This window comes from Periplaneta americana, chromosome 6, assembly GCF_040183065.1.
Source record: "Periplaneta americana isolate PAMFEO1 chromosome 6, P.americana_PAMFEO1_priV1, whole genome shotgun sequence".
NCBI classification, from domain to species: domain Eukaryota; kingdom Metazoa; phylum Arthropoda; class Insecta; order Blattodea; family Blattidae; genus Periplaneta; species Periplaneta americana.
Window position 1 is genome coordinate 159,141,824 of NC_091122.1, and position 19,265 is coordinate 159,161,088.

A 19,265-nucleotide genomic window follows, 5' to 3' on the forward strand; every position below is an offset into this window, starting at 1 on the left:
TAGATGTAAGGACTTGACAAATGTTGAATTTTCAAATCTTTGCCAAAAAATAAATATACGAAGCTTCGTTCTTTCGCTTGCTCTGTTGAAGCCATGTTCGCTACAACTTACGTTTGTGTGAAATTATTTTCAACAATTAAAATAGTAAAAACCAAATTTAGATCACGACTGACAGACAAATACCTGCGTGATCAACTACGACTGGCAGTAAGTGACATAATTCCTGATTTTGAAACTCTGTTGCAGGGACATTCTAAAGACAGTTAATTTTAGGTTGTGATATTGTTCATTTCTTTCTTCGTAACACGTACTAAACATCAGTTTGTAGCCTTGTACTGTATAAAATTATATTTAAGTGCTTGACGTAAGGAAAATGAACATCCGTTAATAAGTCAGACAGTTGCTTCACTTCTCCTTCGGGTGTCCGCATCCCTCCACAGGTGCTATGCACATTGCAGGTTACACAGTGGCTCGGTGCACGATTACATTTTCGCCATCGCTGCTGTAAACGTTTGACTTAAAATTTTACTGTCAGTACTCTTAATAAAATGTTTAAGACTATTAAAATTTTAACATAAAATGTTGTTCCATCTTATCATGTTTAAGCCTATATTACAATAATCTCTGCTGTAAACTTTTAACTTAAAATGTTACTATATTTCATAGGTACCGCTCTTAATGCAGTGTTTAAGCCCATATTGCGATAATCTTTGTTGTAAAATTTTAACTTAAAACACCGGTACAACTGTAACACAGGTACTGCCCCGAATGAAATGTTTAAACCTGTATTGCAATAACCTTTGCTGTAAAATTTAACTTCCTAAACGTCGGACGGAGACGTTAAGCTTGGCGGCCCCCTTTGCTGCTATTCGACAGGAGTAGGCTACGTGCCGGCACTTGGTTTCTCCTTCTCCCTTCCTCATCATCAACACTCATTCCATACACAACACTTACACTAGCATTTGCATATACACTCACCCTAGAACACGACAGATGCAGATCATGTACAGCGTGGCCCGCCGAAGTGGTGTGTAACTAGAAAAATGGGTCACAGTTCTGGCATCTATCCGCAATATGAGGAACACGAATCATGTAAAGTGAAGTGAGTAGGCATTATGTACATACATACATACATACATACATACATACATACATACATACATACATACATAGGTAAACACAAGGATACTGTACTTGTTTAGGAGGAAGGAATCTGTTGTAGAGTGCGCGTTACTTGTTTGTGAGCAAGGTGTCTACTGAAGGACACGTGACGTAATGTATATTCCGTGCACGTTTATACTCATTCCAATGTTGTTGGACTAAGAAGGCTGTTTTTAATTATGAGTTATGTTCTATTTCAAATAGGAAAAGTGCTGTAGTGTTGTATTAATATCGTTAACATAAAATGGTAATCCTAACGAGAATATCAACAAAACGAAAGCGCATTCTCGAACGGTGAATGCTTAAATTCCACAAGAAATAAAAGAGAATATCATTAAATATAATCCGACTGACGAAACATTGCAGTTTTCAGGTGAGGGCGCTCGTGTGTCGTGAATGCGATCATCTGTCTCCATGCGTGGCGAGTCAGCTGGAAAATGTTGGTACAGGCTGACAATAAAAACATCAACAGCTGTTATGAACATAAATACAATTACCAACACCATAATTGAATTTACTTTTTCTGTCGTATGTACGGTATATACACAGTCTATTATATACAGTCGCGAAGCTTGAGGTGATTTTTTGCAAATCTCGTGATAAAGCGCTCCAAGCGGTTAGCAACTAGAAACAATAGACTGTCCACGGTCGACTTTGGACTGTGTCGTATTTCCATCAAGTGCTAGCTCGTTGCATATTTCACATTGATGCTTGTGAAATGTACGTTATTGGTTGTAATGAAAATGTTAATGGCTAAAATACAATAATTGGAATAATAATATTTTACTAGAGACGTAGAAAAATTAAGTTTGTTTTAATGAAATTTATTGATCCCGTTTTATTTTCAATTCTGGTGGGATTATTATTGCTTAGGCCTACTTTTTTTTCAAAGGATATGTTTTTAATTATAGCTGTTAATTTTGTTGTTATTTTTATTTGTTACTTTACTAGAGACGTAGAAAAAGTTTGTTACATTAAAATTTATTGATCACGTTTTATTTCCAATTCTGGTGTGATCATTATTGCTTAACCTCATCCTACTTTGTTAACTACGTAAGCCTACACTACAAGTACCGGTACACGTAAGTTACTCCATTAATTCATATTTCCATTATTATTGTTGTTGTAAAGGAAAATGAAAATTAATATTTATTGGTTTCATAGTTAATTATCGCTATAATCCTGAATGAGTGAAGCGATTATAGTAAATTTCAGTTCGTTTTGCACAAACAAAAATAATATTAACCTATTTCTTGCAGGTATCTTCGAGTTTATGGTGGAATTTAATATACTTCATTAAAATAATAAATTAACTTTATGCATTTAATATTTCAATAATGGAAGGAAGGTGTTAATTTTTCCAAAAGAACACAACGAAAGTGTAACATATTTTGTCGTCTACTAGGAGAGAGATCTGCGATGATGAGGCGATAGTAGCGATCCTAGTGGTGGGCAACTACCCATGTTTGCATTTTTACTACATATTGAGCTTCGCGACTGTATATAGTAGACTGTGGTATATACACGTACCTTATTCCAGAAGTAGCTGTATGCCCGAGGCAGAGGTCTCAATTTCATCATCCATAATCATAATCCATCTCATCTTCATCACAACTCACAATGCCTATGTTTATTACTATTCTTTCAACTTCCTCTTCCATTAACGCGTCACGACGCCAACATTCGTCCTCGATATGTTTGACAGATTGGCAGCATTTTATCCAGTCTTCTTTGCTGATTTCGCTTATTGATTGTGCAATCATTTCTTTCAAAACTGGCAGGGAAATGGAACCAACATTTTTAATGCTATGTTCCCCCCCCCCCACAAAATTCCAAATAAGTTCTATTGGGTTTAGGTCGCAGTGGTAGGGTGGTACAGTAAACCCATGTTCTTTTAAAATCCTGTCCACTGTGTATACAGCTTGCAGCTTGTTTTGTCTATTTCTATTAATTCCCATTTGGTTAATTCTGAGTCTTCAGTGAAATTCTGATTTTTTAATCATAAAATTGTCTGCTTTTCTACAGGCCATTGTTGGTACTTTATTTTCTTGTACTGTGTGATACGATGCATTATCTAACACAACAATGCACTCAGATGGCTGATTTAGTATGAGACGTTCCTTTAACCAGTTATTACAATTTTCGCCGTTCATTTCATCATGATAATCTGTAGATTGAGATTTGGAGTCATATATCAACTCGACCCCTTCGATGAATCCCATTTCACCACCAGCGTGAACAACAATAGCCCTTTGCCCAACACTTTGATTTACATGCACACCTTGCACTTCATCATGCTGCCAAAACTTTTTTACAGTATAATGAGTATGGACCCATGTTTCATCTGTAGAAACAATTGGCTTCTTTGGCCCCTTTCAGTTTTGTTTCAGCATTCTCAGGTATGCAGCTCGACGTGCAACAATGTCCGACCGCTCCATTAAAACATGTCGCATGTTTTTGCATTTCTTAAACTTGTATCCCATGGATTTCAGTAGCCTCCAAAATGTATTTTTTTCCGCCATTAAACCGTATCTTTCCCCTCTTTTCTCTTCTCATAAAACTCCAAAAAAGTTCTGCGGACGACACATTTTTCAAAATCATCGAGTACAATTTTCTTTGGATGTGGGCGGCTTTTACCAGGAGTTGAAAATTGTCCTCCAATGCGCTTTGCTTCCTCACTCTCCTTAGCTATAGTATGTATTGTTCTTTCACTCTTCCCCACCGCCGTTGCTGTTCTTTTCACAGCATTCGTTAATGGAATGATAAGACATTTCTTTTTCCCTTCTTTACAAAATTTTAGCACATTGTATGTAATATTTCTGCTTTGCGAGTGTAAGCTGTGTTCGCTTCGTGCAATGGTTTGATCATGGGGTTTTTAAAATTAAATTTACACGAAAACCGTGCATGTTATTGAAATACGCCGATAAATTGAGGACCGTTTTTGCAAAACTTGCTAACTGTAAAAACTAAATTTTATAGGAAACACAAAAACTGAAATAATTGCAAGTTTTACTGTAGCTCTCACATAGCAGAAAGCAAGTTTTGAAAAAAACGATCACACTTTTACACACTACTTACTTAGGTTACAAATGGCTTTTAAGGAACCCGAAGGTTCATTGCCGCCCTCACATAAGCCCGCCATCGGTCCTATCCTGTGCAAGATTAATCCAGTCTCTATCATCATATCCCACCTCCCTCAAATCCATTTTAATATTATCCTCCCATCTACGTCTCGGCCTCCCCAAAGGTCTTTTTCCCTCTGGTCTCCCAACTAACACTCTATATGCATTTCTTGATTCGCCCATACGTGCTACATGCCCTGCCCATCTCAAACGTCTGGATTTAATGTTCCTAATTATGTCAGGTGAAGAATACAACATGCAGTTCTGCGTTGTGTAACTTTCTCCATTCTCCTGTAACTTCATCCCGCTTAGCCCCAAATATTTTCCTAAGCACCTTCTTCTCAAACACCCTTAACCTATGTTCCTCTCTCAGAGTGAGAGTCCAAGTTTCACAACCATACATAACAACCGGTAATATAACTGTTTTATAAATTCTAACTTTCAGATTTTTGGACAGCAGACTAGATGATAAAAGCTTCTCAACCGAATAATAACATGCATTTCCCTATTTATTCTGCGTTTAATTTCCTCCCGAGTGTCCTTTATATTTGTTACTGTTGCTCCAAGATATTTGAATTTTTCCACCCCTTCGAAGGATAAATCTCCAATTTTTATATTTCCATTTCGTACAATATTCTGGTCACGAGACATAATCATATACTTTGTCTTTTCGGGATTTACTTCCAAACCGATCGCTTTACTTGCTTCAAGTAAAATTTCCGTGTTTTCCCTAATCGTTTGTGGATTTTCTCCTAACATATTCACGTCATCCGCATAGACAAGAAGCTGATGTAACCCGTTCAATTCCAAACCCTGCCTGTTATCCTGAACTTTCCTAATGGTATATTCTAAAGCAAAGTTAAAAAGTAAAGGTGATAGTGCATCTCCCTGCTTTAGCCCGCAGTGAATTGGAAAAGCATCAGATAGAAACTGACCTATACGGACTCTGCTGTATGTTTCACTGAGACACATTTTAATTAATCGAACTAGTTTCTTGGGAATACCAAATTCAATAAGAATATCATATAATACTTCCCTCTTAACCCAGTCATATGCCTTTTTGAAATCTATGCATAACTGATGTACTGTACCCTTATACTCCCATTTTTTCTCCATTATCTGTCGAATACAAAAAATCTGATCAATAGTCGATCTATTACGCCTAAAATCACACTGATGATCCCCAATAATTTCATCTGCATACGGAGCTAATCTTCTCAAAAGAATATTGGACAAAATTTTGTACGACGTCAACAAAAGTGATATTCCACAGTTGGTTTTGTCCCCCTTTTTAAAAATAGGTACAATTATGGACTCCTTCCATTGTTCTGGTACAATTTCCTTTTCCCAAATAGCAAGTACAAGTTTATAAATTTCGCTATATAATGCACTTCCACCCTCTTGTATTAATTCTGCTGGAATTTGATCGATACCTGGAGACTTGTACTTTTTCAGATTTTCTACACACTACTGTGAAAGAAATAATAAGATTTTCCTAAGAAGCCTTTAGCATCATGTAGAGGCCTGTCTTATGTTAACTAAACCACCAAAATCTCAATTTTGAAAATTTTGCAGTTAGCAAATTTTGCAAAGCGGTCCTCAATTATTCTTTATTAGATTTCCTATCGATAGGAACAAAAATCACGATTCTACTTGCAATAGTTACCGAATAAGAAACTGGTGAACATTTGGGGGGGGGGGAAACATTTTTTTTTTCTGAAAAAAAAAAACTATGAACTTTCCATCACTGTTTATTGTTTATTGTTAATAAAATAACATTGACAGAAATACAATCTTAGTTCTTCCCTGAAGGAGTAAAAAACTCGTGCTCAGGGAGATATCTAAACACAAAGATAAACACAAAGATAATTTTTTGACACAAACTGGGCCAAGAAAAAAAAATTACAGGAATAAATTAAATTTAAAAATACAATTTCAATTTTAACAATTTAAGTCATACAAATACATATACATATTAAATCAATATATATTCTTCAAAAATTAAATTCCTAACGCTATTTTTGAAATTCCTGATACTAAAATTTTCCAAATTTGGGTATTTATGAATTATTTTATTGTATAACCTTGGACCAAAGTAGGTACCATGGCTCAGAGCTGTGCTTGTGAAACACTTTGGTTCCTCTAGTCGTATAAAATCGAATCTTTGGTTCCATATTTATGATGATACAATTTGAATTTATTACGGTTTTTATGTATGAAGATTAAGAATGCAATATAATAAATCTGTTTAATTTTCAAAACATTAAAATCAGTAAACAAAAGCTCAGATGAGTAATCAATTGGTTTATTAAGGCATATTTTAATTATTCTTTTCTGAATAAGTATTAGTGGAGTGAGATTAGAATTACAAGCATTTCCCGACCCTAAAATTCCATACTGGAGAATGGATTGAAATAAAGCTAAATAAATGAGACGTAAAATATTAATTGGTAAATATGACCGAAGTATAACAAAGATATAAATTGTTTTACGTAATCTATTGCATAAATATGTAATAAGTTTGTTCCATCGTAAGTGTTGGTCGATCGTAATGCCTAAATACTTAACTTCTGAGGATTCGGTTAATATGGGACATTCACAATTTTGAGAAGAACAATCTGAATGATGAATTTTGAGCCTAAAGGAAGATTGAGGAGATTGAAGACCACTGGACCTTAGTGAAAATGGAACAACAGTTGTTTTGGATGTGTAATCCATTATTCGCATTAATATAAGTGCCTTCCCAAGATTGTTCACCAAAAAGAATTACGGTATCATCCGCATATGAATATATAACCCCATTATATTTGCGTAAATCTGTTAATAACAAATCATTTATATAAATCAAGAATAAAATTGGACCAAGAACTGTGAACTGAGGGACCCCTACTTTTATGTTTTTAGTAAAACTAAATTCATTATTAATTTTAGTTACTTGATTTCTGTTATTCAAATATGACTTAAATAAACTTAGAACATGACCATTAATGCCTAACAAGTTTAATTTCTCTAATAAAGTATCATGGTTAACAGTATCAAATGCTTTTCGAATATCCAAAAATATGCCCAAGCATTTATTCCCTCGGTCTAACTCACATATGATTTTGTTTGTAACACATTAAATAGCGTCATCTGTGCCAAGTTTATTTCTAAAACCGAATTGATTTGAAGAAAGTACGTTGTATTTGTCCAAATAATTTAATAGACTACTTTTTATGCATTTTTCTAAGAGTTTAGATATACATGAGAGTAAAGATATTGGTCGGTAATTGTTCATGCATTTTTTATCTCCTGATTTGAAAATAGGGACAATTATAGCATTTTTCAATTTATCTGGAAATTTAGCATGTAAGAAGCACAAATTAAATACATGAACAAGCGGTTTAGCCAAGAAAATACTGAACAGTTTAAATATTTTGGAGGGCATAGCATCTTCACCAGGGCTTATGTTATTTTTTAATGAGGAAATATGTTTAATTATTTCATTTTCTGTTACAGGGAACAAAAACATAGAAGATTGTAGTTGTTTCATATTATTACAAAAATTACCACTCTTCCTAGTTCTTATACTAGAAGCAATTTCAATGCCAATATTTGAAAAATAATTATTAAACTCCTGAGCTATTTCAAATTTGTCCGTAATTAATACACCATCTTTATTATACAGTTCCGTAATATCGTCTTTCACTTTCGGTTCACCAATATGATATTACAGTTTTTTATTACAATATGAGCTATTCGCTCTGGATCTCTGCAAGGTTATTTCACTTCCATCCTGTATAATAACCTAATGTCTTAGTTTGCGATAGTTTTAGTTTGAGATAACCTCATAATACACGCGCACGTAGCCTATACACAATCAGACATACACAAACGGAATGCAAGGAAATAGATATGACAGAAATGAGTATTATTCCATTTAAAATAAACTAAGTTGGTATTCTAATATTTTGGAAAACAACGTAGTAACTTACTGTCAGGCCCCTGCAAGCATAATCACATTTGATAACTTAGAATGTGCCGATAGAATAGCCTTGACGCGTTGTCTTTTACAGTTTTTGGCCCGAATGCTATCTGCAACAAACTGTATAACTTTCCACTTATCTGTGTCCAGTTTCACTACGATAAATTCGTTCCCCTACGTCTCCCCAGGTGTAACTGCCATTGGTGCTTATATAATTAGTCCCCTTCACTGCCATTTTCAGTCATTCCAACGCTTAATCCATCTACAGCCGACACTTTATTGCAACCACATACAAGCTCAAGATTATAAGTTTGTTCACCACTGCACAGTTGCCACAGGTACAGTCATAGTACGAGATTTATGAAAAGTTTGGTTATTTAAAATAAGCGTTTAACAGCCGTCAAACAAATTGCTTCTTTACAAAGCGACAATTCACTCTCCCGGTCTGATGTTACAATCTCGACAACATTTTGCCAAGTCAGGTAGACCGTTCAATAATAAATTATCATGATATTTTACTCGCATAGTTCTGAATTTAAAATTGAAATGTTTTGTTATATTGTTAATATAACGCCTCCTCCACAATATAATAATGATTTCGTCCAGTTTAGTTCTAGTTTTAACTTGTGACAGACAAGTTGAGACATTTTCAGTTTCGTCTACGACAAAATAGAATTGATGCGCGAAGAATTATACGGTGCTCCGAAATTCTCTTTACATTTTATAAAATCATGTGCTGACGCGTGTGAAATGTTGCAGCGGAGTCGTGGAAAATCTGTTCTACCCTACTGTATATTACTCCTAGAGGTAATAAAAATGTTCTAAGATTGAAAGCAATCATCATCAAAAGCCATTATACCTAGGACTGCAAGCACAGCTCTTACGAACACTGCTGTTGCAATTGTAAGGGAAATGAAAAGAAAAACATTAAGAAAGGTGCCAGAGTTCCTGAACATTTCATTACATATTGTCCATATCTTGGCAACAGAAAAACTGTAAATGAAACGTGTTAGTGCACTTCGAGTTTCAAGACTGCGTACTTCCGAACAACTTAAGATTCGCGTACGGGTTTGTGTGGAGCTCAAAAGGACGTTTGAGAAGGAATGTGAAGGGTTTATTCTGAAGTTCATGACTGGAGATAAGACTTGACTGCATCATTTTAATCCTGAAAGCAAGTAGCAAAGTTCTGTGTAAAAATCTCCATCATGACTAACATCAAAGAAAGCCAAAGTGGTGTCATCTGTAAGATAGGTCATGGTCATCTCAATTTTTTACATTAAACAAATACAGTGCGTATACTAACTTGCTCAGCAGTGAAGCAAGCGGCAGTATTCGACCCGGCAGCGATGTAAAGTTGGTACTGTGTAGCGCCTAGTTTGAGCACGTAGGAATATTACATCTCCTCTCTCGCTCCCTCCCACTCCCAACCAATCAATGCGGCCAAGGTCTTTGACTCTACCTGCACGATACCAACACAACTCCTCGACTCTTCGAGTTCTGCTTGCCACTTCTCCTGCGGAGCCAGTTAGTATACGCACTGTACTTTATCAACATGTAATACTATCTAGGACATATAATTGTGACAGGAGAATACTACAAAAGTGTACTCAATACTTGGAATGATCACGTCAAGCGAAAATCACCACGTACCAATGCAACAGCTTGTAGCCTGTGCTATGCCATGCCACGGCAATGCATTAGTGTCCTGCTATGTTCGAACATGAGAGAGGCAACCAAGGAAAATTCGTCTAATTTCATATGAAAAACTAATCGTACGTTATGTGCTAAAATCCTTAAGCGCTTAAAACATGAGAGGTGGGAGTAGAGAACAGCGAATATTTTCATAAGGCCGAACAAAGACGACGGCCTCCATCTGCAGAGCGAACATCGGCGAATCTCGAACTGTGCCATACTCGACAAACTTGAACCGAACATAGCGCCTCAAATGACTACATTCAAAATGAAGTCGTGGAGCATCTAGCTAAAATAAGCGTGACATGTATTCCTCATCCTCCAAACAGTCCGAACTTGAACCATGCGATTTATTTTTCTGTTTCCATAGCTGAAGAGACGCCTCCGTGGGATAAGCTTTTAGTCTTCAGAGAAAATGTTGAAGGCTACGAAGGCGTTTTGAAGGATCCATCAAAAATGGATTCCAGCACGTCTTTGAATACTGGTGGAAACGTTGGTACACAAATGCATTGCAACCGCGGGAACTAAAGGACTTTCAGAAAGACATCAAAATTTTGAGATTAAATAAACGTGTGATGTCCTAAAGAATCAGAATCATTTCTTACTAAACATTCCTCGTATATCTAGCAAAATATACTACATTTACACAAGAAATTTCGATGAATTGTTTTGTTCTGTCATGTTGTGTCAATTCTAGTCTTCTAGCTAACTCCCTCTTCTAATTCACATAATTACGTACTTGTTTCGTCCGTCCAAGAACAGGAAACTAACAAAATATGTTGTGAATTGTTGATTATGAGTTATGACGATATAGGGAGCGATATTAATAGCAGTACCTCTGCATGTAACAAAGACCAATATCTTCGCATTGAGAAAAAATTGTTCGGCGGGATTCAAATGACCCTGCATCGTGAATGTTTCTCTCTACACACTTACCTTGTAATGGATAATTACGACATATCCTAACTAATGATTCATAAATGTGTATAGCAGTGCTGTGTTATGTTCTTCGTAATAATTCTTAATTTATTACTCTTACATTTATTTTTTCCTAGTCTTTGCTCTGAGGGGTTCAACATATGAATACACTGTCAAAGGATATATGTCCGATACACTTTCAGCGACAGGAGATGCTTTGTCCAAGAAGTCTTCTGAGATGCGGATTGAAGCTCTTGAGAAGACATGAGAATCGTCGTTTTCTGAATCTGTCCCCGGCCGTCACGCAAATCGTCAAGTCGGCGTATCCTGACATCCCTCTGCCAGCTATGTCCCTGCCAGAGTACGTGTGGAGCAGAATCGAGGAGTGGCCGGATAAAGTTGCCATCGTAAGTAGAAAAACGGATTCACACACATTTATTATTATTATTATTATTATTATTATTATTATTATTATTATTATTATTATTTAACACTTGTTTCACATTTACAATCTGTCTGGAATATACAATAAGTAAATATTATAAAAGAATATGACATGAGTGGAGACGTTATTCCATGACAACACTCCAAAAGAAAAATAACAATGTTTCAAATAGATGTACAGGGTGAATCAAGTGTCTGGAACCATATAAATATCTTCCATATGCTTGATTTTCGATTGCTATAGGTGTTACCAGTATTTGTAAGACCAAATTCTCTACCAGTGATACATTCGATTCTAGCCCTCGGCCTTCTCAAAAGCAGTCATTTTGTATGCAACTTTGAAATTTTAAATGGAATGGAGGTCATGTAGGTACTCAAAAACATGTGAAATTTTCTGAAAAAAAAGAGACCAATTTGGTCAGTATGCTGTGTATGTTGTACATAATAAATTCTTATTTTATAAATATACAAAATAAACGGAGGTCTCATAGACCCCTCCATAATAGTTAGGTGACAATAACTGTACATAGTACTTAATAATAAATGAATGCAGCATTTCATGCATACACCTGTTGTGTACTGTAGGATCTAGATTTAGTCATTCAGGAGATACTGGAAATAAGGTATGTTAAAATGTAAAAATTCTCTTTTGTGGTAAAATCACTTTGAAGTTCATAATATACATTCTGAACACTGCGTCTTCAGTTCAAAGTGTGTCATGGCTCGCTGTATGACGTCATGTGGCTAGCCGATGAGCCTAGAGAATTCAATCTTCCTACACTTCCGCAGAGGCGTATTACCTATGTGCCAGAGAAGTTGCCTAGCAAGTACGGCGTTCATTCTGAAGACTACTTACCGATACGTACGGTAACTCCAGTAGTGGCAGGAATTTGAACTGTTTGGAAACACGAACTTGGGTGAGTTTTTTTCTTACTGTCGGGATATGGCGAGAGGGTTAAGACAATTACTCACGTACAGTATTTGTTGACATTAACTTCGACTGTCAACATGGACACGGAGCATTTGATTTGTGTTGTGGAATGTTGCCGTACGCAACCGATTATAACAAATACCTTGAGTACGACTTGCCCGAGCAAAACACAGTTCGAAAGAGGTTATGGTAGTACACAGACCGTACAGACCGCCATCTGTTGCTATGTTTTCAAGTTCAGATTGAACGCCTTGATTAATAAGCAACTTCTCTGACATAAAAGCTGAAACTCGCTTCAAATCGCTGACTCACAACAGTGACGTCATGACACACTTTGAAATGAACACCCAGTATAATAACCACTTATATGGGATAAACTGGATTACTAACTTAGAACAAAGTTACCGAGATGAAATCTTCACTGCAGTATTCCTAAAAAAACCGTAGATTTTTTGGCACCGTATTTAAAAAAATGAAGAATATGACCAAATTTCAGCAAAACTCAGTAGTGTGTCCCCTCAAAAGTAGCAAACTGAGTGACGTAATTCTATGTGTCGGTGTATCTCTAATACACAGCAGCATTATTTTTTAGATAAACGTGGCCCCAGTGTTATAGCAACAATGATCAGCATGTTCTCAATGCAACGTATTATTATACTCGTATGAATCCAACGGTTTTCTTCTAGAAAAACACAAAACGCAGTGCAATTATCGCGAAATGATCCTCTCCCTGTGTACACATACGCAACATTCATGTCGCATTTCTTTCGCAGGAGTGCGCAGTCACTGGACGACACTACAGATATGCAGAAGCGAGAGAACTCTCTCGACGTTTCGCAGCATCGCTGCACCGAATTGGTCTGCAACCCGGCGATACGATAGCCATTATAATGCCCAACTCGCCTGAGTGGCCGATCGTCATTTTGGGAGCCCTCGAAGCGGGGATTGTGGCCACGACAGTCAACCCATCTTACACAGCTGGTTTGTAGGCTACAGAATAAGACCTCTATTAAACGACAACCCGAAAGTTCTTGACAAAGTTGTCACGATTATTTTATTACATTCATTTCTAATACGAGTATTACCACAGTCTAGTATATAGTCACGAAGCTTGAGTTGTGAGGGTGCTAGAAACAATAGACTGTGCCGGTACTATTTCCTATTGTCTGTAATGAGGTGATAGTAGCGATCCTAGTGAGTAGCAACTATCTATGTATGCATATTACTACGTATTGAGCTTCGTGACTGTATATACTAGACTGTGGTATTACCTTCTCCACCGCTGTGGAGTAACGGTTAGCATGTCTGACTGTAAAACGAACGGGCCCGGGTTCAAATCCTGGTTGGGACAAGTTACCTGGCTGGGTTTTTTCCGAGGTTTCCCTCCCAGTCAATTGAAGCAGATTTGCTGGGTAACTTTTGGCGTTGGATCATCTCGCTATCACCAATTCCAACGACGCCACATATAAGCTAGACTCAGACCCGGGAAACTGAGAATGAGGGGGAATAATGTCATCCTCAGTCCACTTCCAACTGGCTCTCGAGAGAATAGTGCAACAATATCAATGCGTGTTTGGTGTTACGCTTCGATCAGAAGCGGCTGGTTACCAATACAAAGTGTACATTCAGTCATTAGTCAAATACTGTACTCGAGTCACTATTGCTATCATTTGAATACCACACTGATTAACTTTAAATAAACCAGCTAAAAAAGGGAACACGTAATTCCTAATAAAGAGTGTAAACATTAAAAGAAAACATACTTTCAATGCTGTTTTGTCGGACGGTTCCAGAAATGCTGGCATCTTCTATTTTGTACTAATTTGTCTATATTAGGTTGGATTGTATTGTTGCTAAAACACAACACAGAGACAAAATGGTTATCACTAATTGACGGGCTTAGAACAAAAAGCAGGTAAGTGACATTATTAAAAAAAATGAGGTAAGTGCGTGTTGTGATAACCCAAAAGGATGTTTCTTTGGGATAAAATCAGGTAAGTGATCACACTGTGCAGTGCTGCTATATGGGCATCATTTCACAAAACTAGTGTATAATATTTCATTGCATAAAGAACTTTAACTGTAATTTCCTCAAAACTAGGTTTCCGTCACTTACCTGCTTTTTGTTCTAAGCCCCTCAATTGATAAGCGTCTAATTGTTTTACTTTGGTTCATTGTGGAAAAGAATTGTTCATACGTATCTATATGTTAAACCAAACATGGAAATTATGCATCCTGTAAAACTTCTAAGTTAGGGATAGGTGTCCAAAGACAATAACAGATACAGATCTCTGCCATTTTTTTCCTGATACCCTAATTGGAGTAATGTTTTGTAGGTGATTCAATTCAATTGTAAATAGAATGGTTGACATAATAATGGATCGACAAATTTAGGTAGATCTTTTTCCAAGGTCCTAATATCTGATAATCTTGCTTCAAATTGCTTGCAGAGTCCATGCAGAATGGAAATATATTCTGGATAAAATTGGGACATTTTATCAGGTAGTGAATCTAAACAAGGGAAATGAAACTTAACCTGCATTTCCAATTGAGATATCCACTTACGTAGTCGACCTGGTTGGCGAGTTGGTATATAGCGCTGGCCTTCTATGCCCAAGGTTGCGGGTTCGATCCCGGGCCAGGTCGATGGCATTTAAGTGTGCTTAAATGCGACAGACTCATGTCAGTAGATTTACTGGCATGTAAAAGAACTCCTGCGGGACAAAATTCCGGCACATCCGGCGACGCTGATATAACCTGTGCAGTTGCGAGCGTCGTTAAATAAAACATAACATTAACATTAGTTATCCACTTACGTATATTAGTCATGAATGCATTTATGTTATCAACCATGGTACAAGTAAGTTCATTTCCCCCCTGTATCAAGATGGTCTGTAACTTCTGTCAGAAATGCAAGATCACTTATCCATTGCAGATCCGATAATTCACTTATTACAATCAAAAACATTGTCTAGTTTTTTTAGTTGGTTATTTAACGACGCTGTATCAACTACGAGGTTATTTAGCGTCGATGAGATTGGTGATAGCGAGATGGTATTTGGCGAGATGAGTCAGAGGATTCGCCATAGATTACCTGGTATTCACCTTACGGTTGGGAAAAACCTCGGAGAAAACCCAACCAGGTAATCAGCCCAAGAGGGGATCGAACCAACATTGTCCATTACCACTGTAATTTTCACTCTTCAGAACTTTATACATGCACTGGTACTCGATGATGTCTTCAAATAAGTTAACTTTTTTTTTTTTATTTGACCGCCGAGTTAGCTCTGTGGTAGCGTGTCTGTCTCCAGACTAGCTGGCCCGGGTTTGATTCCCGGCGGGGTTAGAAATTTGCATGTAAAATTTCTACCTCGGGACTAGGAGAGATGGCGGTGCACAACTTCTAATCACTAGATTGTGCACCAATATACTTGGGTCAAATCCCAAATCTCTCCGCAGTGCATATGAAGAGAAGGCATATGTCACTGTTGATAGTGATTCGTCCGTCGAATGGGGACGTTAAGCCTGGCGGCCCCCTTGGTGCTATTCGACAGGAGTAGGCTACGTGCCGGCACCGGGTTTCCCCTTTTCCCTTCCTCGTCTTCATCATCATCACTCATTCCAGATACTACACTTACACGAACACTCACCCTAGTACACGACATAACTCTCCACATATAGACATCCTGTACAGTGTGACTCGCCGAAGTGGTGTACAACTAGAAAATGGGTCACAGTTCTGCCATCTATCCTCAACATGCGGAACCCGAATCACGCAAGTGAAGTGGGTAGGCATTGGATACACACACACACACACACCTTTTTTATTTTCTCCGTAACTCCTTGTTCAATTTTTCCTACAAATTGTTGCAAATGTTGCATTGTTTTTGACATTTGAATGAATTCTCTGATTTCTTTTGTCTAGTCATGTTATTGTTGTTTCCAAAAATTGAAAAGTTACCACTGATATGTCAAATTTCCCTTAATTTGAGAATCGGCCAGAAAGTTTTAAGAAATTGCTATACAAGCAGCGCTTTCTCTATCAAAACTTTGTAGAAAAGGGCAAAAATGCAATAAAAAGTATAATATTTCGTAAAAAATGACCAATAGACAATAAAAGGCCGAAAAATAAAAACAATACAAAATAAAATTAGCCTATATTTGTTCGTGTTGATGTGAAACGAGTTTGTATTGCATCCTGCATTGTCTGTGACGTCTCAGAAAAAAGGGATATTTCATCAACTTCCGAGCCCTAATTATTAGACAGGTAATGGCGAAATGAAATGATTTTTTTATGATATTAATTTAATATAGCCTACCTTGGAAAATATAGGTGAGCTTTTCTGACTACTATATATTCTATGATAAGTTCAGTAACACAACTACAGTCTACAGGATGAAAGTGAAATAGCTTTGTAAATTTCCAGAGTGAATAGCTCATGTTGTGTGTAACAAAAAACTATAATATCATATTGGTGGGAATTTCATGGTTTTTTTTTTCAGAAAAAATGCCCCCCCCCTCAAATATTTAACAACCTCTTAATCGGTAACTATTGCGAGTGGGATCGTCATTTTTGCCCATATTGATAGGAAATTTAATAAAGAATAATATTCCTCTGGTGTATTTCAATATCGTACAGGATTTTCGTGTAAATAAATTCAACCATTGCACGAAGCGAACGCGTGGCAACTTTTTGGCAGCTTGGCAGTTTACGTACGGGGGGACTCACAGAATTCCTTGACCTCTTACATCTGTATACGAGTAGTGTTTTAGTGACGATGTTGCCGGATTGCTGAAACTTCACAAAACGTAATATAGGTTTTCTATTAATTTACGTGTACCCTATCGTCTCTTTCAATCTACAAGGTTATTTCACTTCCACCCTGTCTAGATTTATAGAAAGTCAATCAGCAGATTGAAGCCCAGAATTTAAGTAATTGATCAATAATAATTATAAATGTTAACCTTCTATCTTATTCGAGATCAGTGAAACTTTAAGTATTCTGTAAACTGGGGTTACTTTGAACACAGAGGAAACTTTGAAAATTTTTTTTTTCCAGAAAATCATATTTAGGTTTCTACATGCTGCACTTGTTATAGATGGAGGTAAATTTGGTATGAGAATATTTTTTATGATAATTTACTCCATCTATAACAAGTGCAGCATGTTGAAACCGGAATATGTTGTTGTTGTTTTCTAATGCCAGGCATTTGACAATAAAGTCATTTGACCTCTTGCACTCCAATATTTTTTCAAAGATATTTGATTCTGTACCATTAAAGTAGTCCCCGCATGGAGATCCGATTGGGGGACTATTTTACCTCCGGATAATTTTACCTTAATGGTACTCATTTCATGTTGGAGTGGTTAAATGGCAAGTTGTAGCCGATTTAAGTGAACACCTTATTTTAATGTTTTGGTGGCTACTTCATTCACACACAACCCCCAGAATGTCTGGAGGACCACACCTGCTGTTGGTCGACGGGTCCACTGGACCTAGTTGGGAGATCTTGTTGATCACCAACTTTCCCTCCTTAAGCCACTGGAGGACGATTTTAGTGCCATAGCAGGTCAGCACTAGGAACAGAAAAGTAGGAAGGAAAGTGAAATGAACCCCTAGGCCTCGAATGCTCTAATACTGTCGGGGTCGAAGAAAGTAAGAGTTCAGTCAGAGGACTGGATAGGAAAGGGTAAATAGAGAATTAGGTATTGAATAGAGGAAAATTATACCAAATTCGGTCATTAACTCATCAAGCTGACCAGTGCTAATTGATGAGTAGCCCCTCCCTTTAGTTCAGCTTACCCACAAAATGTTATGCTATGCATTCCACATATATCACAGAGTATTTTAAACAAATTTTTTTTTTTCGAAAATTCACTCATTTTTCACCAAAAAATACCATCCTCTCCCCTTAGAAACTTAAATATGATTTTCCGAAAAAATGTTCAAAGTTTCCTCTGTGGTCAAAGTAACCCCAGTTTACGGTTCATGAAATAGTAAGAAATGAACACTATCCAAGGGAGTGACTAATGGTGAGCTTGTTTCATTACTTGTTTTAGATGAAATGTCTCAACAGCTTCGAGACTCGAAGGCCAAGGCCGTTGTCACTATCTCTATGAGTCACTCAACAGTAGTGAAAGCCCTCAAAATGGTCGCCGGGAAGACGAATCCGCTGGTTATCATGGCGCCAGGATTTGAACAGGGGTCTGAGTTACCGGCTGGAACTATAAATCTGATGGAACTGCTGCAGGACGGAATAGACACTTCGGGCGTCCGTTTCTGTGGAAATATTGATGATGTCGCAGTGGTTCCGTATTCCAGTGGAACAACAGGACTGCCCAAAGGAGTCATGATCAGTCAAAGAAATCTAACTGCTGCCTGTGAGCAACTCAACAATCGCGAAGAGTTGCGTTGCAGCCAACCTGCTGTTGGTAAATGTATTTCTATTTCTTTCCCTGACAACTATTGCCCGATGAACCCCTATCTTTATGCTAGCGAGCGGTATTTTGCTCTCCCCCCAGAGGAGTTTCGTCTCGCGGAATGAGGTACAGTCAGTGTTGCCAACTCAGAATTCCATTTACCGCTTTACAAGCTTAAAAAAACCACTAAACTGTAGTTAGAAAACTCCAGATTTTTCTTAACACATCATTTCCAAATTTGAAATACAAACTACTCGTATATAGTTTTAGGAACTGGAGAATTATAGGTTTCAAATTAAAATATATATATATATATATATATATAATATTTATAATACTCTGGAAATTGAAACAACACTCACCCCTGCCCAGAAGCTTGTTGTTGATAGATAGATAGATAGAACTTTATTGTCGATGGCATAATGTATGCATAGACATGGTCAAATATGTACAATTACAATTTAATGTAAAATAAGTCAAAAAAAAAAAAAAAAAAAAAAAAAACATTATTCATTTCAACGGCCCATGCGTGCATCCTCAAGACTGTAGGGACACAATTTTATTAATTTCGTTTTTACATAATTCTTAAATTTCAGAGAATTTTTTGTATA

The 19,265-nt window shown here is 36.9% G+C and overlaps 1 protein-coding gene across 2 annotated transcripts in view; it reads left to right on the plus strand.

Annotated features, from left to right (window-relative positions):
- The window catches only part of LOC138701979 (uncharacterized), a 56,947-nt gene that overhangs the window by 10,305 nt on the left and 27,377 nt on the right, over window positions 1–19,265 (plus strand). The window contains exons 1-4 of one of the 2 annotated variants that reach the window (XM_069829404.1): window positions 8,450–8,585; window positions 11,061–11,264; window positions 13,006–13,213; window positions 18,295–18,666. In XM_069829404.1, the coding sequence (XP_069685505.1) occupies window positions 11,070–11,264; window positions 13,006–13,213; window positions 18,295–18,666 (775 nt within the window). In that variant the 5' untranslated portion in view covers window positions 8,450–8,585; window positions 11,061–11,069. Of the gene's footprint in view, window positions 1–8,449; window positions 8,586–11,060; window positions 11,265–13,005; window positions 13,214–18,294; window positions 18,667–19,265 lie in introns of those variants that run through there. The other variant, XM_069829405.1, reaches the window with a different exon arrangement.